Source organism: Amblyomma mixtum, chromosome 3 (genome assembly GCF_055824585.1).
Source record: "Amblyomma mixtum isolate Tamu chromosome 3, ASM5582458v1, whole genome shotgun sequence".
NCBI lineage: Eukaryota > Metazoa > Arthropoda > Arachnida > Ixodida > Ixodidae > Amblyomma > Amblyomma mixtum.
The window spans coordinates 27,445,626-27,464,386 of record NC_143014.1 but is presented as its reverse complement, the minus strand read 5'-3'; the positions used below and the strand labels follow the sequence as shown (position 1 = coordinate 27,464,386).

Here is an 18,761-nt window from a genome sequence, read left to right as displayed (position 1 = left end):
GGAACGCAAAAGGCGCCCGTGTGCTGTGCGATGTCAGTGCTCGTTAAAGATCCCCAGGTGGTCGAAACCATTCCGGAGACCTCCACTACGGCACCTCTTTCTCTCTTTCTTATTTCAATCCCACCTTCCTCCCTTCCCTTATGGCGCGGTTCAAGTGTCCACTGAGATATGTGAGACAGATACTGCGCCATTTTCCTTTCCTCAAAAAGCCAATTTTCAATTTTTCCCATTTCAGAAGAGCTGCATCCCACCCAAACAAAGCGAGCTATAGGCGCAAGGCATGGCTTCTGATACGCATCGCTTCCGAACGAAGCGCCGCCGACCAATCCGCGCAGTGACGCACGGTCGCGCTCCCACTGGTCGGTTACTCTTGCTGCGACTGTCCGTGGATGGGTGGCCTATTGTCAGAACCAGCGTGCGTGGACAGCGTCGCCAACAACGACGTTGGGATTTCGCTGAACGTGCCATGTATACAACTGCAGTCGCTGTGGAAACGATAGGATCTGCCCATGCGCACGTAGCTCCCAGCGGAAGACGACCGTGGTAGCAACTCACGGATCGCGCTATGCTAGACCTCTTTAATAAGGAACTGCTCAGCACCAAATTCGTTCATGTCAAATATATCGCAGGATATATGTAGACGCGCAAGTAGCTTCATCAGTACTGCGCCGACTGATCGTCGTTAGCCCGCTAACGATGGATGCGAACGCCAATCTCAAACCTCTCCGCGCCGTTCTTGAACATGCTATGTAGTTTACCTTCCGGCTAGAAAAGTGCAGTTTAATTTTTGTTTCATTTTTTGTCTGCCTGGCGCCGATTTTCGAACCGCTTGTGAAAACAGCGACTCGCGGCCTGAAACGGCAAATCTCGTGATTCAGCTCCCTTCGCGGTTGATTATGACGACGACATAGGCAGCACTAGCCCTTAGGGTGCTGCCTAGCCCTTAGGGTGCTGCCTCACCATCCGACTTTAGATGAGAGGGCGAAGAAGACCCGAGGAACCAGCCCAGAGCATCGGAACGCCTCGGTTAAAAAATTGATTGTTTTTTAAGGAAAGGAAATGGCGCAGTATCTGTCTCACATATCTCGGGGGACACCTGAACCGTGCCTTAAGGGAAGGGAGCAAGGTGGGAGTGAAAGAAGAAAGACAGAAAGAGGTGCCGTATAGTGGAGGGCTCCTTAATAATTTCGACCACCTGGCGATCTTTAACTTGTCCTGACATCGCACAGCCTACGGTCGCCTCTTGCGTTCCCGCCTCCATCGAAACGCGGCCGCCGCGGTCGGGTTCGAACCCGGGAAGTCCGACTCAGGAGCCGAGCGCCATAACCACTGAGTCACCGCGGTTCATTAATAGGAACTCGGGACAGTTCCCAGTCAGTGCTGCGAAGCCCAGCGGCCTATCACTTTCTGTTCTTCAGTCATTCAGCCATTCTCTTTGTTTGTTACGTCACGATGATGTCAACGCGCTATTTTTTAATGTTCAAAGCCAAGGGTGGTTGCAGCAGAGGGGTGTATAGTCGGATACAATTCAAGAATGAAGCGGCAGATGCCCCTCAAAGGAGGTCCTCCAACAAAATGCGTCGACCGATTTTTATGATGCAGGGGTTAATCCGGTTAAGCCATGCGTCAGCCCTTATTCATCCCCCATACCATGCGATTTCAGGCTAGCAGGTCCAAGGGAATTAACTGTGACGTCATGAGACTCGGTGGACGCCATTGGCTGGAGGGCCTCCTTTGAGGGGCATCATTCTGCTTCGTTCTTATCCGACTATAGAAGCGCTTGTCCCGAATTGCTGGTAATTATTTTCTTATTTGGGCCCATTTTGCTCGACTCAGCGGCCGTTTTGATAAGGATGTTGACGTTACCGCTGTTATCTGACTCATTTGTAAGGCTTCCACATGACTTGGGCAGGATTTGATACCGCCTGCGCTGCGAAGGGCTCGCACGACTGTTTCGCACAACAGCGTGCCTAGCTATAGGCACCCTGCGCATCTAACTCCAGCGTGACGCGCGCGCCACTGGCGGCGGCGCGCGCGTCCCTGTCAGGAAGGCGGGGGCAGTCCGACAGTTCCCGCTGTGTTGCGAGCTCCGTCGCGAAGCAGTTGTGCGCGTCCTTACCGAGCAAAAAATGGCACATAACAACTGCAGGGCACACTGCTGTGTTACAGGATGCAATAATGCGTATATAAATTCGCCTGGGACAAGATTTTGTAGATTTCCGACGCGACATTGGGAGACTGCCCGCCCTTCGCGACGGGCAACACGTACGCGCGGTTTCTGGTCTAGCAGTGGTCAAACCCGTGCAGAAGCTTACTTGACTCATGCATGGCTGTAAACAATATGTGGTATTAAAAAGCCACGCATAACTCTCCCGCAGTCACGCCTGAGGAAGAAGCCCGAATTTTGCGCAGTAAAGAATCGTTTACCTTACTTCCAGTTATGCGCGGAATCCTTGCTCGCTTCCACTGCGCCTTGTCGTCCAGCGTCTTTTTTGACAGTAAAGGCACGTTTTCAGGGGCAACGGCAACATGTTCCTGATAAATCTTTGCCTCCACATCTGAAGGACTGGGTGATAATTTAGTACAATGCTAATGTCGAAAATTTAGGGTACTTGTACTGAATGTGTAGAAATTAAACAAAGCTTGCAATGAAATCCTGCTTTTTGAGCACACGCTTTCTGCAAGAATCCTGCATGAAATAGCTGGGATGCTCCTTTTTTGCACAATCTCAGTCAAAAAGTTTTATGTTTTCCGCAGGAGTTTCAGTGCGCACAGGCGCTTCTCCGCAGCTTGCATCCTTTTCTGCTTGCAAAAGCTCGTTCATTGGACATCTCATATCATCAAAACACTGGCACACGTGTTGCAACGACAAGGACCTGGCAGTTGCTGGAAAAATTAGAAAATATGAGCGGCAGATTACGCCATGGGTACATCATTTCAAGGCGTAGTTTGAACAGGGCATTTCACATCGAACACCGAAGGTGTGTCAGACGAGAATGTTATGAAGTCAAGTTTGCGCCGCTCGTTCAAAAACTGGACTTTTCTAATTACCTTCAATGTTATGCCGCCTGGCCGTCTTTGAAAGTTTAGGGTAAGTTTTTTTAAATGCAGGAACGCTCCAGGCTTGCGGTTGGCTCGTTTTGCAGAGCGTTTCACACCGCTCCAAAAACACGGCAACGGTAGCAGCGCATTTACATTTGCCTGCGATGCCTGCCTTGCAACTACAGCTTGCAGTAACAAGCTGTCTACTGGAAGATAGCTAAATAAAAAAAAAATGAGTGAGAGTGCAGCGCTGAAAGGCATTAGATAGAAATATTTCTTAGCGTTAATTTGGTGGTTTTCGGTGGCGCAGGGATGCTTGTCTGCGCAGTGCACCGGGCTGCTACTTCGCTCCCGTCTCAAGATACCGCCTCTTTCACGTTGTGTACATGGCCTGCTTCAAAAATCTTTGTTCCTTTCCTGACGTTCGCTCCTCGAAAGAATTTTTCCGCCTCATGAATGAATAGGTCGAAATCCCGCCTCTACGAACAGCGGCAGCCGCTAGCAGACGCCATCCCTTCGCAGTCGCGGGGCGAGCCTTCCTGACAGGGACGAGGAACTGGCCGCGCGGGGGAGCTGAACGCAGCCTCGACGGTGGCGGTGCCTGGCGGGTGCAGGGTGCCTATAGGGCCTAAAGTGATTCTTTTAAAGGTGGAAAACTGCGAGAACTTTGATTTTTTTCAGAAGCATCTGCTATTGAATAGGGAGGCTTGGTTGGTTGGTTTATGGGGTTTAACGTCCCAAAGCGACTAGAGCTATGAGAGACGCCGTAGTGGAGGGCTCCGGAAATTTCGACCACCTGGGGTTCTTTAACGTGCACTGACATCGCACAGTACACGGGCCTCGAATTTCTCCTCCAAAGAAATTCAGCCGCCGCGGCCGGGATCGAACCCGCGTCTTTCGGGCCAGCAGCCGAGCACCATAGCCACTGAGCCACCGCGGCGGCGAATAGGGAGGCATTTTATATTGTCACGGACTAGAAGACGACGAACTGTGCAGTGGCGCGGGCGGGAGCGCTCGTCCCCGGCCGTCCATCGTTTAATCATGCACTCGGCTTATGTCATATCGTTCTGATTTCATCGCTTTGCCGTCACGTAACAATATATTCTTAAGTTTCTTTAAACTTTTTCTCTTTAATAGAAGCCTCTCCTTGCAAGTTTTGTTCAAATTTTATATAAAAACCTTGATTTCACAGATACAATTTGACAAGACATGAAGTACTTCAACGAAGCTTTTATTATTAGAAAGTGTGTTTAAATGCCTTCATTTTGACGCAGTGCATTAAATTTTAAGACTCCTCTTGGACCAGAAAATTTTAACGAAAACTTACAAAGTACGGCTATTTTTCCCACGGAAGGGAAACAGGTAGTGAAAGGGTGGATGGAAACATCTGTCAGGAGCAAGACCGAAAAACATAGTCAAGCCGCGAAAACAATAAAGTAAAGTAGCTATATTGCCGGTCGCAGGGCGTGGATATCGAAGCCAGCACGATGAAGTGACACCGTCGCTACACCGGCTCAAGAAAGCTGAGCACTTCGTTACGAACTCCGCTTCAAAGACAGCATAAATTTCCGTTATCACAATAGTACATTTTGTAGTGTGTGATAATCACTCGCTTTAACAGCGCGAAGCATTAGCGGAGCATAAACGCAGGTAAATTCACGAGTACCACCTTCTGACTAGATCAGGAGCAACATTCATCTGGGGTTCTTGTTTGACACCAGCATAGTCATATTACTCGTGAAGATAAAGAACTGAATGCAAGCGAATATGTGTGAAATATTCCTTGCCGAAAACAGCAACTAGGTGATTCACAAACGTACGGAACACTCATTCGTCGACCACAACAACCATACAGTAGGCGGACAACACTTAAAGAAAAATGAGTGATCTATAACTTAGTCTCACAAGTTGTTCGCAGTGGAGTGAAAGGTACAAGCAGGGCTGCTAGTTCAGCTGTTTTGTAACTAGATTTAGCTCCTTTTGGAAGCAGCTAGCTACCAAAAATTTGCTTCAGCTATGAGTAGCTAATTTGGCTCTTTTTCAAAAATCTGTCTCTGGATTTAACTTTTTTTGCTTATTGTAGCTTTAATCTGGCGAATTTTAAGAATCAGTAACTTGGAAGATGTTGGGCAATTCTAATGAGCATAAATATTAGTGTGAAATCACTGTTCCAGACGTACCAACCTCGAGCAAGAACCTTGTGTTCCGAACTAACCCGGGTAAGTTCGGAGGAGCGTCGCGCCAGCTGTAGCCAATGGGAGGAGGGTGACAGTTAAATCAACGATTAATCGCGAGAGGTTGCTGGGGAAGAGCAACATGGATCGCACAATCCCTTCCGGTGGCTGTGACAGGAACGGCCACCTGCCAGTGCAGTGGTATATGAGGACTCGCCGCCATCTATGAATCTTAAGCAGAGAACGACCAGTTCTGCATATATGGGCATTAACCAAATAACGCCCTTAAAGCGGAGCTTAAGTGTCCCCTGCTTTCGCACGTGCACTCGGTTTAAACCCATACCACTTTTCCTATTCCATTGTTTCCTCATCGTGCAGCGCCAATGACAACACAGACCCTATCCACGACCCGTCTTGCTGCGCTGGCTTCCCCGCTTTGCCGCAGCCCGATTTCGTGCACTTCGCCATTGATCACGCGGCGAGTAATTTCCCAGAAAGCAAGACAAGCTTCTTTAGGGCGAAGAGGAGAGGGCATCGCCTAACAACATGTAACATGCACAGTCGGCGAGAAAATAAGCCGCGGAACGCGACGGGGGACCAAATTCGGCAAAACTGCACAGCCGCGCCATCTGACGTTGCACTTCAGGTGGCGAGATCTTGCTGCATGCATGCGCGTCCTTTCGTGTTCGCAGCCGAGTCTTATAATGTGAAAGCATTACTGTAGTCCCACTGCGAGAAAAGCCGGCGGCGTGTGTGTACTCGCAGAGGGTACATGCATGCAGAAAATCCCAGCAAGAAAAAAGGGCGACTTGCGATAGGACGCACACAGCAAGCCGAGCACCGCCACTTCAGACAATCCTATACATGTTGCCCGGCTATATACACTCGCCACTGGCCGACTTCAGTGTGGCGCAATTTTTCCCGAGATTCGCGCGAAATTATGGCGCAACAGTTTGTCGCACAACGTTTTGGGTGGTGTCATACGATTTCTCGTTGCAAATGTACTTAAATGTGCTGGTCAAGTTGGAGGCTATAGCTTGCGACAGGGATTCGAACCGACTACATATGCACCCTCAATTGTATGCTTTCCCAGACTTTGGTATCGGAATTGTGATGCAACAATTCGTCGTACAGCGTTCCGTGTGGTGCCATAAGGGTGGGTGTCGGTGCAACCAGGGACAGTAATGTTTTCTCGCTTCCGTTGAACAAGCTGGCGATACTCAGCGCTATAGGCGCGAGGGCTCGCTGTTTTTTAACCACCGTGTCGCACGCGCAGTTCGGCGGCGCGCGGAGGGCGATGGGGCATGCGCCGTTCACTTTGTTGTGACACTTTCCTGCGTTCTACAGCGTCTCCAGCCAACTCACCTTACTCTAGTTTTATGAAGCAAGTCGTCCGCACTTCCAGCACATCCCCCAAATGCCGCAGGTGCCGTAACAGTTCGATAATCTCCGAGTTCTGGTCGAATCACAGCGCCAGCTTTTGATACAGGAGCTCTTTGGAAAGTGAACTGGCATTATCAAAGGCCTCTGGTTCGGAAGGCGCTGGTCTGATGCGCGCCTTGCGTCCATCCTTATCGCTTCTTATTCACGCAGCCACCGAATGCTACACCGAAAAAGTTCAGCAATGACCGTCGTGCTCGCTTGCCGGCGGCTGAAAATCACGTTGAAAAAAGACAAGCGGCGCTACAGCACATATCGCTATGTGGGAGCAATAAGAGTCGTGGTTGCATCTACTAATCCCGTAGCGTCTCGAGAAAAGCGTAGACGACGAATTCGGCGCACGCTGATATCTCGGCGCGCAGTCGCTTACATTCGGTACTCACTGCTGTGCGTCGGCGGCACCGGTGCGTTGGCTTTTTGATCATGAGTTCGGCGCAGAAAAATGTCGCAGTTAGGAGCTCGGCCTGTACTGGAGTAAATGGCGCTAAGAGTCCTGCGCCACCATCGTGTCCTGGCAAAAAGAACGCTTGTGACGACGTCGAAGACGTCTTGCTGAGTATCGGCCCGTCAACACCGTCGGAAGATTACTACGCGGCCGAAGAGCAGCACCTACAGGACCTTGCCCGCCATTTCGATGCTCCGACGGTGGCAGAGCACTCGACAACGGCGGTCAGGCCACATCAGACTCCTCGTGACGCGAGCACGGTCGAAGAATGGCTCGAGGGACCTTCGTGCAAGGCTTTGTCGGGGCGCTCTACGGCTGTACCGTCCACGCCGGAGGACGCCGCGCCGAAGGACCCCGCCGTAGCGACGCCCATCACAGTCCGCGTCATCGACGACCCCGTTGTCAAAAGAGAGGTAAGGGCTCGACGCGAAAATTGGCGACCCTCTACAATGTTCTACGTCGATAGCATCGGCCTCGTGACTAGTACGATATGACCTATATCGACAGGGTACTACGTTCCAACCACTAAGCAACCACATTCACCGTAAACGGAGCTTCTATAAGCTAGAAAAGACCCAAAGAAGAAGCGATTTACATGCGTTAATTACACCATTTTTGTTTTGCGCGGGTCGGAGAGCCTGCACTACGCCGCCTTTCACTGTGGCAACCCGTCCTTTTAGGTAAGACGTTACGAGTCTGGATAGACTGGCGGCAAGATTGTTAAACGCACTTTTATCGGTGAAAAATTTGTGTTTTGTTGCCGGAAAAGAGAAGAAATTTTTTATTAGAACAATAATAGGATGGAGTTGTCTTCAGTGCCCCTACCAGCTCTTCCGATGGGATTTTTCGCACTTTCCGGGATGAGTCATGGATGCTGCCAGCCGCGCTCTTTGAACTGTTTGCGGCGGGGTTCGCCCGCTTTTCTTATCAATGCGAGAGCATTGTATGGCTATGTAGGCGTCATCAAAAAGTGTCCGCAAATTTTGCCCGCACGTTGATGTCGTTCTATAAAGATATGGGCGTGTTCAGATAAGAACGGTAATCGAGGTGCCATGACCATTTTTTGTTTTCAATTAAATTTTAATATATGATGGGCAAATGTGTCCGCACAAAGGAATGAACCTTAGTTTTGCAAGAAGCTTCATAGTTTTCTCGGAAAAAAATCGCATGTCACAAGAGGTGGAGAATGTCGTTTTTGGCACTTCGCAATGTTGCAAGTTTGAAGCCTCATTCCATGCACAAAAATTTTTTTCCACGCATCAGAATTTTTTCAGAACTTCTTTACAACTTGTAAAATCCGAGAAAATAAAAAATGTTTTCTTGCTATCTCAATTTTCCGAGTAAAAAAATTTCAAACTTCGCTTCTGGAGCTATGCGATGCAAAAAAGGCACTTTTCAGGGCAGCCTTAGGGCAAGATGCCTAAAGATCTTCCCACTGAATATTTTTCTCAGTATTTATCACCTGTTTTTACTCCCTTCAGGCAAGTTCTGTTGCTCTAGACTTGACAGATAGTTTTCAGTACGGTCTCAAAATTGGCCGAAGTTCAAAAACGCCAAAAAAGTGACAACTTTGACTTGGGTTTAAAAAAAAAACAACATCATCGAATTTTGTTAAAGTTTGCCTGAATAATCCTCAATACATGATAAATTTAAGGCACCAGAAAAGTGTTGCATTATATTGTTTTAAAATACAAAAATAAACACAAAACTGAGTTCATGTTTTTGTTATATAGAAGTGCTTATTACTGCCTCTTAGAAATAGTAGCTGTCAGAAATTTGATTTAGCACTCATTGAACGTGGTTACATTTTATTTACCCCAATATCCAAACCATTCTCAATGCTTATAGAGCTTCTATTCGCTTGTTAGCGGCGCTCTTAATGCGTGAAAATGGGAATACGCTATTTTGCCTGATGTCATAAGAATTGGCTGGTGGCGGTCAAACGTTGTTTGTATTCTCTAATTTATTCGTCGTACGGTCTATTGGTATATACAATCGATTCTTTAAAGATATTAGATCATTTCTCGGTTCTTACAAAAATTTGTATATATAAAAGTTACTATTAATGCGTTTCTCAAGTCGGCGTTTTCGAACCTGCGTCTATTTACCTCTGTGTTCAATGGTTCTACAAGGCACTGTCAGGAGACAAAACGTCGTCTCCTGAGGGGAACGATTTATCTGCAAGGTTTTTATTCATGGGGAGTTTTAATCGGGAGGCAATTTAAAAGTTTGATGCCGCTTCATGTGCACATTGCAATTCAGAAAATCGTAACAAGAAATGAACGGCGGCAGTTGATTTCGGTTTTGCGCACAGTATATTGTCCAGCACGAAGCACTAGCCAGATCACAGTCCCTTCCATTCAGAAGCAGCGGTGGAGGCCACGTAGGATGCATTGCCTTAAGTTGACTGAGCGTACTTCCACAGGTGGAGCGTCTGAACTCCAGGCACTTTCTTTGCCAGTTTCCAATGTTCCTTCTTCACTTCGCGAAAGTCTGCAAGCTCCCTCTGTGGCAGCTCCAGAATGGTGATGTTCTTTAGTGTTTCTTGAATTGCGTCTACGAAGCCTCCGGCTCTGTGTATGGCCTCACTTGCAGGCTTCCGCAAGTTGTGTTCTGATGCTCGATGGTGTGATGCTGCGTCATGTTTCCTCAGGAATTGTGCCACTATCCACATGATGGCATTTTCACTTTGGAAAATTTTGAAATGAGCAGCGAGGATGAGGTCTTGATTGCTACATGGGAATACGGTGAGCTTGTAAAAAAAACTCTGACCGCTTCATCGTTTATTAGAGAATTTCTAAGAGTGGCCATGAAATGCATTCCCTACAACTATATTATATCTGTGCAAGCAAGAGCAATACGCTGAAAAACACACAGCTGCAATAGAGGTGCAATTGTTTTACATTTTGATTTCGCCAAAAAATGAACAGTTGTGCTTCCAGACTGAGTACAAGCGTACCATTGGCAGAAAAAGCAGGTAACCGTGTTTACCTGCGTTGTCATGTCAAGAAAATCGACTGGCAACTACGCCGTTAATTTCGACGATATGTCTCATGATTCCGCTCATGCTTGGCTCTGTCGAAAATCAAAGCACATCTCGAATAAAACGCGCCAATATACACCAAGATAATATATTTGAGCGACGGGGCTCCCGCTCACTTCAGGAATAAATACCAGTTTCATGAGCTGCAGCGCCGTGAATGTCAACGGACGATATTGATGTTTTCGGCCTCTGGACACTGCAAAAATGCTTGCGATGGCGCTGGTGGGCTAGTGAAACATTGAGCACCAAACCACAACTTGCAGAAGCCTGCCAATGAGGCCATACACAGAGCCGGAGGCTTCGTAGACGCAATTCAAGAAACACTAAAGAACATCACCATTCTGGAGCTGCCACAGAGGGAGCTTGCAGACTTTCGCGAAGGGAAGAAGGAACAATGGAAACTGGCAAAAAAAGTGCCTGGAGTTCAGACGCTCCACATGTGGAAGTACGCTCAGTCAACTTAAGGCAATGCATCCTACGTGGCCTCCACCGCTGCTCCTGAATGTAAGGGACTGTGATCTGGCTAGTGCTTCGTGCTGGACAATATACTGTGCGCAAAACCGAAATCAACTGCCGCCGTTCATTTCTTGTTACGATAATCTGAATTGCAATGTGCACATGAAGCGGCATCAAAATTTTAAATTGCCTCCCGATTAAAACTCCCCATGATTAAAAACCTTGCAGATAAATCGTTCCCCTCAGGAGACGACGTTTTGTCTCCTGACAGTGCCTTGTAGAACCATTGAACACAGAGGTAAATAGACGCAGGTTCGAAAACGCTTACTTGAGAAACGCATTAATAGTAACTTTTAAATATAGAAATTTTTGTAAGAACCAAGAAATGATCTAAAATCTTTAAAGAATCGATTGTATATACCAATAGACCGTACGACGAATAAATTAGAGAATACAAACAACGTTTGACCGCCACCAGCCAATTCTTATGACATCAGGAAAAATAGCGAATTTATTCCCATTTTCGCGCATTAAAGGGACCATGAAAGGGATTAAAAGACGCTTGTAAATGTTAGAAGTTATGCTCAGAAGCACTGACACCAAGTATGAGTCTTCGGAACTGAGCCGGCAATTTATTATGGCTTTTTAAAAATCGCGTTTTTTAAAATTCGCGGGCCGATTGGTGTCTTCGTAGGGAGCGATTTTGAAACCAAAACCGGGAAAACAGACGTCACTAGTCCCATGACGTCGGTAGGCCACCACACGCTGTCATTCGCTCGAGCCGCGGCAGCTACGACGTCACGGGCACACTTCCGGTAGCGGTGAAAATCGTCTGCTCGAGGCGCCGCGCGACCCCCTCGGGCAAGCGCGGGCCAGGGCATTGCCTTCACGCATATGTTTCCAATTTACCTCTGCCGCCTCTTTCTGCCCGGAGTTCGGGAGCAAAGAAAGCGCCGAGACCGGAGAGACGCTGCCGACGCACGCTGCTCCTCGGGAGTGCGACAACCGGAAGCCGTAAACCGAACGTCAGCGAATGACGTATTCATGGGCGGAGCCCAGTCCCGGAGCTGTTTTCTTTATTTTTTCTTGGTGCTCCGCGCGTATGAGTTGAGGGGGGAGAGGAGGAGCGTGATTTTTAATCGTCTATAACTTCGTTGTTATTCATGCTAGCTCGAAAATTCTTTCGCTGGGGTGACGAGTGATGGATTGCCTATCTTTACGTAATCTCAATTAATTTGTTTCATAGTCCCTTTAAGAGCGCCGCTAACAACGAATAGAAACTCTATAAGCATTGAGAATGGTTTGGATATTGGGGTAAATAAAATGTAACCACGTTCAATGAGTGCTAAATCAAATTTCTGACAGCTACTATTTCTAAGAGGCAGTAATAAGCACTTCTATATAACAAAAACATGAACTCAGCTTTGGGTTTATTTTTGTATTTTAAAACAATATAATGCAACACTTTTCTGGTGCCTTAAAATTATCATGTATTGAGGATTATTCAGACAAACTTTAACAAAATTCGATGATGATGATGTTTTTTTTTAAACCCAAGTCAAAGTTGTCACTTTTTTGGCGTTTTTGAACTTCGGCCAATTTTGAGACCGTACTGAAAACTATCTGTCAAGTCTAGAGCAACAGAACTTGCCTGAAGGGAGTAAAAACAGGTGAAAAATACTGAGAAAAATATTCAGTGGGAAGATCTTTAGGCATCTTGCCCTAAGGCTGCCCTGAAAAGTGCCTTTTTGGCACCACATAGCTCCAGAAGCGAAGTTTGCAATTTTTTTACTCGGAAGGTTGAAAGAGCAAGAAAACATTTTTTATTTTCTCGGATTGTACTAGTTGTAAAGAAGTTCTGAAAAAATGCTGATGCGCGGAAAAAGTTTTTTCTGCATGGAACGAGGCTTCAAACTTGCAACTTTGCGAAGTGCCAAAAACGACATTCTCCACCTCTTGTGACATGCGATTTTTTTCCGAGAAAACTACGAAGCTTCTTGCAAAACTAAGGTTCATTCCTTTGTGCGGACACATTTGTCCATCATATATAAAAATTTAATTGAAAACAAAAAAATGGTCATGGGACCTCTATTACCGTTCTTTCTGAACACGCCCATATATGAAAAAGTTTGACTTCATTAAGTAGTGGGTGAAAAAATTTGCTAAATTACAAATTTGGTTGATGTGAAGTAATTAGTTAATTAAACTCGAAACACACACCTGGACGTCGCAATAGCCATGGACGCCGATATAGCGCTTGGACGTCAGAATAGCCATGGATTCGATATAGTATGTGGACGTTTTGCTGTCACTTTGGTCCAATGCGGGTCGCCGCACTGATCTCGAAGCAAAAACAAACAAAATAAACAAATAAAAATAGAAATAAAAACCAGAACAAAAATTCGAAACCGCCATGAGGGAAGGGGTAGAGGAGGGGTGGAAAGAAGGGGTTGTACACGTAGGCGAGAAATGTTATCAGTCAAACACGCTCCTCTAATCGTTCAGAATGCGGTCTCGCGCTTTAGGCGCGTAGTGGAACAATTGCAGCGCCGCATGGGCACTGCAAGTTGTCTACGCAACCGCACGAAACCGCAAGAGGGCAGTCGGACACGTCGGCAACGCCGAAGAAAAGGAGATGAACGCCGCGGTGAACACGTATACAAATGCGCGAAAATGTTTTAAGCATGAAATGCTTTCAGCTTCCATTGGCGGTGACCTTGGCGCCTGAACGGAGGAGAACAGGGCGGCGAATCTAGGCGAACTTTGGCAGTCCGCCTGGTACCTGCGCTGCGCAGCCGCCGGAGGAGCCTTCATGGTCCCGCGGTGGGCGATGACAGCGTGCGGCGCGAAGGAGCTTATCAGGGTGCCGAACCGTAATTTTTTTTTGTGTGTGTTTGGTTCGGGTTCAGGCCTTGCGGGTTCATTTCCAGGTTCAGTTCCGGGTTCGGCTCCGGAGTGACATTCTGTTCCGGTTCGAACCGAATGAACCGATTCGAATGGGTTCAGGCCCAAAAAATAAAACTGTGAATGCAGATGAGTTTTAATGAACCTTATTATGCTATTTACGTTTTTCTGTGACATCGGTATATAAATAAAAAAACGCAAAATTTGTTTAATGCGAGGTGTTTTCACTTTACCAACTTTAATTTACTGTCCGCAGCATAAAAGATGGGAATTTATGCCAGAGCCGCAAAATCAAATGACCTCAAAATTAATGTAAATCGGCTATGTATAGGCAAGAATCCATCTGATGAGGTGCACAAGGCGAAAGGCTGGTGGATTTTCCATCTATAAGACCCTCCAGCTTCGGCAGGTTCGGAGGCTCCGCTGCGCGAGTATTAGGTCTCCCATGAAGCTCGTGTCAGTCGGGAATATCTCCTACGCAGAGTATTTGTGCGGGCGCCGTCAGGACCGCCGCATGGGCCCTCTACGTTATCGCGCAAAATTGGGAAAGGAAGGTGTCCTGTATGGGCAACTAACCAACTGTTTCAGGGGAGGTGATCACTAATTTTTAGAAATGTTTTTGAGGTAAAGAGAAGATTTTCTTGGCATAGTAATACTATCTTTGGTGGACGTCAAAAAAAAAATCAGACGAAGCATGTTAACTAGAAAAACTATTAACTAAATTCTAATAGTTAGCTTTTTAACTATTACCGATTGGTACCTGATTGCAATTAGAGATCTGTAGCCGGCCGTTAGTTGTTAGTTGCTATTTATTAATTCAAAATTATTTATTTATAAAAAAAATAACTAAAGAAATGGCAGTATGCGTAGCGTAGTATGCGTAGCGAAAGCAGTTTCGTCTACCGACATTTCGGCAGCGACACGCCGTCGTTGTCGTTCAGCAGCTTGGCGGCGTCCCTTCGCGAGACGTTCTTCTCGTTCCTCGGGCGTCTCGGCCGCCCGCTTAGCCTTTCTCGCCTCGTTCTGGCGCTGTCGGCCGGCCTCGTACCATGCGACGACTTCTGGATCGGAAGACTCAATTTCAGTCAGCCTGTACTGCTGCTGTGACGAGCGCGGCCGCTCTCCTTCTTCCGTGGTGCGCGTCTGAGGGGCGAGCGCATCGCTTCCGGCCTCTGTCCCAGCTGCGCGGCGCGACTCTGCGCATGCCCAGTGAGGCGCCTAGCCAAGTGATCGGAACTCGGCGGAGCGACGGTGCGCGGCGCACACCCAATTCCACCGCCACTAGCTGCCATGGTAACGGCGCATGCGCAGCAGTGGCCTTTGCCCGGCTCCGCGAAATGCGCTTCTGCTAGCCTAGCGTAGCTTTCGCTGCAATAAAAATAAATCCATAGCAGCTTTTGGAATTTCGGAAACGCGATTACCCTCAGCGACACAATCTGGCTATTTCGACTAGTTACGCGCAATGGAGGGGTTGCTTTGCCTGCATGCCTTTCGAAAGCAAGACCTTTGCAATCTTTGCAATTAAGGGCTCCCTTGGCGCTGCCATATTGTTCACTGAACTGTCATGAGCGCCTCGCTATAGCACGGTGGAAGCGGCGGTGGAACCGGTTTCCCACAGTCCAGAGAGGAGGCGTTTCGAGAACTCCCTCACCCGATGCAAAGGATGTAGCCAAATTTTGTCGAGCCGCAGAGGCGAGGGTAATCGTGTTTCCGGAATTCTGCAAGCTGATATGGCTATTGCTAACGGCTGGCTACAAATCTGTAATCTCAATGAGGTGCCTACCGGTAATAGTTAGAAAGTTAATTATTAGAATTTAGCTAATCACTTTACTAGTTAGCATGACTCGCCTGTTTTTTGACGTCCGCTGACACTGGTAATACTATGCCGCAAAAAGCTTCTCTTTACGTCAAAAACTCTATTTTTGAAAATTAGTGATCGCCTTCCCTGAAACATCTGGTATAGAGACAGACACCTTTCATAACATGTGGTGTCATAACATTTCTCGTTGCATATAGCTTACATGTGGTAGTCAAGTTGGAGGTTAGCTTGCGACAGGGATTCGAACCGATGACATATGCACCTTCAATTGTTTGCCTTCTCCGACTTTCATATTAAAAGTGTGGGACAACCGTTCGTCATACAGCGTTCCGGGTTGTGTCATACAGGAGTGTGTGTACCCCGTAGTGGGCATCTGTTAAAGCAGATGTTTATGTGTGCAGTGCGACACCACAGACCCCGAGCACCCACATTCGGCCGTCTGTGGCAGTGCCATGTCCGAGGAAATGAGGATCCTGGTGGTCGAGCCAGGGACGATTGTCTGGACCTTTAAGGCTAACCTGGTGGGGGGCAACTGCCCTGAGTCACTCATATGGGGTTATAGTTAAGCTGTACAGCTGGCGTGGGCAGGATTTGCTTGCAAGTTCCTGTCCCGTCTCCTCGTTGGGCTCCATGATGGGTGGCTGGCACCGTAGCCGAAAAACATGCATATTATATGGCTCCACCTCCTACACAAAATGATCTCATTCCAAAGAGTGCGGACCGAAGTCACAGCTGATTTTTTCCAAAAAGCAAAAAAAAAAAAATCCCCAAGTATCATGTTCTTCGTAGTGAAGAAAAAGAAAAAAAAACTGCAAAAACTATGTCCCCTTTCTTAGTCTCTCAGTGCCTAGTATAGGATAGGATAACTTTATTTAGCTCTAGCACAAGTGCTTTTATGCGGTAAGATGAGTCCATCCGCAACGGTCGGTTGCCCCTATTCCAGGGCTCCGCTGGAGGCTGCCGTCAGCTGAGGTCGCCGTATCAAACCGATCTGGTCATCGCGGCAGTCGCTAGAGAGCAGACCCTCCCATTGCTCCGCACTTGGGTTTGGTATAACTGGGACGACGTCGACTTTTTGACATGCCCATGTTATGTTATACTGTGTAGAACTGTCACCTTGGGTCCAGACCACAAACTACAAAAAATGGCCAGCGGAGACCTACTATTAGAGCTCAAAGACATTGCCCAGTACTGGAATCTTTCGAGCCTAGTGCCCACTGGGACATCTGTGTCAATAACGGCGCTCTGATTTCTGAGCACCGTCCGTGGTGTGATTTCTGAAACATATTTTCATCCACCTCACTGAGGAAGAGATGCTTGAGGGTCTCAGAGACCAGATTGTTATAAATGTACATCGCATAAAAATAAGGAAGGAAGACAGAGATGCCCACAAAACGTCTAGTTCCGACTTCAACTCGAGCACATTCCCGGAGTACATAGAAGCAGGCTACCTGAAAATAAACGCCCGACATCACATTCTCAATCCGCGAAGATGCTTCAAATGCCAAATGTACCGTCATGGGTCGCAAAGTTGCCGCGTGGCCTCGAAACTTGCTTGAAATGCGCCGCAAAAAAGCATGCTTCTGAAAACTGTGAAGCAGCAGCACTACCCTGTGGAAACTGTGGAGGTGATCACCCCGCGTGTTTAATGTCATGTCCCTCATGGAAGAACGAGAAAGGATGCTAACCATGAAAACAAAACAAAATAATCACTTTTAAGGAAGCACAACGACTCTTCCACGCAAAGAACACTTTAAACTTCTTCGCAAAAACAAACTTCGCTGATGTGGTGCGCAGGGGCGGTGCATCACACCGCACTCCGGCATCTGCTCAGGCCACTTTCACTGTAGCCTATGGCAGGGCGATCCGCGCCCCAGGCGGGGACAGCCAAGACTGCTCTGCCATCTCCAAAGCAGGAAGTGCCGGTCCTTGGGTCGGCACCCTGCAGGACTTCCCCCCGCCGCCGGAGGTCTGAAAGCCACACGCCCGCAGCTTCTCTGCGGTCCTCCAGGACCTCTATATTGAGGTGATGGATGTAACTCCCAGTCCGCCCGCTTTGCAGCGGCAGAATAGCTCTCTTGAGCGAAAAAAAGAAAGATCTCTGATAACGGGCCCAGAAAAGAAGTAAACCCTTTCCATTCACATCCAAAAACATACAAACATGACTTTTTTGGTTCAATGGGACTGTACAGGACTGCTGAGGCATTAGTGACATAACACATATTCCAGGGCCAATGTTGCCTGTAGCTTTGCCTTCAGGAAACCATCTCGGTCCATAAAATGTGAATATTCTGAGACATTATTCAACTTTTCGACACGATCGCGAGCTGGCAAATGGACTCTCAGGAGGCGTCGCAATTGTCTTACAAAGCGTCGTCCCTGCTCAAGAAATCAAACTTAAAATAAAACTTGAGGCGGTTGCGGTCAGCATTGGCAACTACAAAACAGTAACAATGTGTTCTTTGTATCTTCCTCCACATCTCACATAAACAGTCCAAGATCTAGAAGACCTGATCGATTAACTTGGGGATGAACACACGCGCTCAAGATGTCCTGTCATTGGTGCATCATCGAGCCCATGCTGATTGCAATTCACGCACCAGATGGCGATGTTACCGTTCAGATATCTTTGTTCACTGCTGTGGAAATGAGCAAAGCCATCTGGGTGGTACTGACTGTAGAGTGCGTCAGGAATGGCTTCTGTAAAGCATGCTTTTAGGACCAATAGGAACGTCTGAGAGCACTGTTGAGCACTCGCGTGGTTAGACGCATGCGGATTTCTACCAACGCGTTGTTGATGCAAAGATGGCCGCACGTATGATTTCGCCTTAGATGCCTTCATTGGTGCGAATCGTGAGGCAGGCATCGCAAATTCGTACACTGAAGAAGCCATTGTACGCGAAGTATGAGCGCTGCCCGGCTGCCGAGAATCTGATGGCGATGACGAGGAGGCCGACGTGTTGCCGTTTGCGCTTTAACCACGATTAGTAATACTGTCACGACCAGAGGAGCCGCGACGGTAGGCGTCGGGAAGAACCCAAGACTGGGAGCCTTCTTTTAATTGTAGAGCCAGGTTCCAGGACACAGAACAGAACAAGCGTGCCTCGAGAGCCCACCGCCGCTTCGTCGTCGTTTTTCGACTCAGCGCGGAGGCCGCGCGGCCAGGAACCTAAAGTATGACCACTCTTGAAGGTTTGGCAACCGCCATGATATGGTATAAGCCGACGCGCATAGAGAACTTTTGTAAGAAATAAACGGCGGTTTCATTCGACTTCGCATTTCCGGCTGTAAACTGAGAAGTCCATTTACTGTGAACTTCGGATACAACGAACGCAATACACGCGACCGTCAGGTTCGTTGTGACTCGGCTCGACTGTATATGGGTTGGTCAATTTGTTTTCAGGATGCAAGTTGAGGAGGAATTTATTATGTTGGGAG

The 18,761-nt window shown here is 47.7% G+C and overlaps 1 protein-coding gene across 1 annotated transcript in view; it reads left to right on the top strand.

Moving 5' to 3' along the window:
- The first annotated feature begins 7,079 nt into the window (after positions 1–7,079).
- LOC149349495 (TATA-box-binding protein-like) overlaps positions 7,080–18,761 on the top strand; it is a 37,457-nt gene continuing 25,775 nt past the window's right edge. The window contains exons 1-2 of the mRNA XM_089575460.1: positions 7,080–7,514; positions 13,371–13,463. Of these exons, the coding sequence (XP_089431586.1) occupies positions 7,080–7,514; positions 13,371–13,463 (528 nt within the window). The remainder of the gene's footprint in view (positions 7,515–13,370; positions 13,464–18,761) is intronic.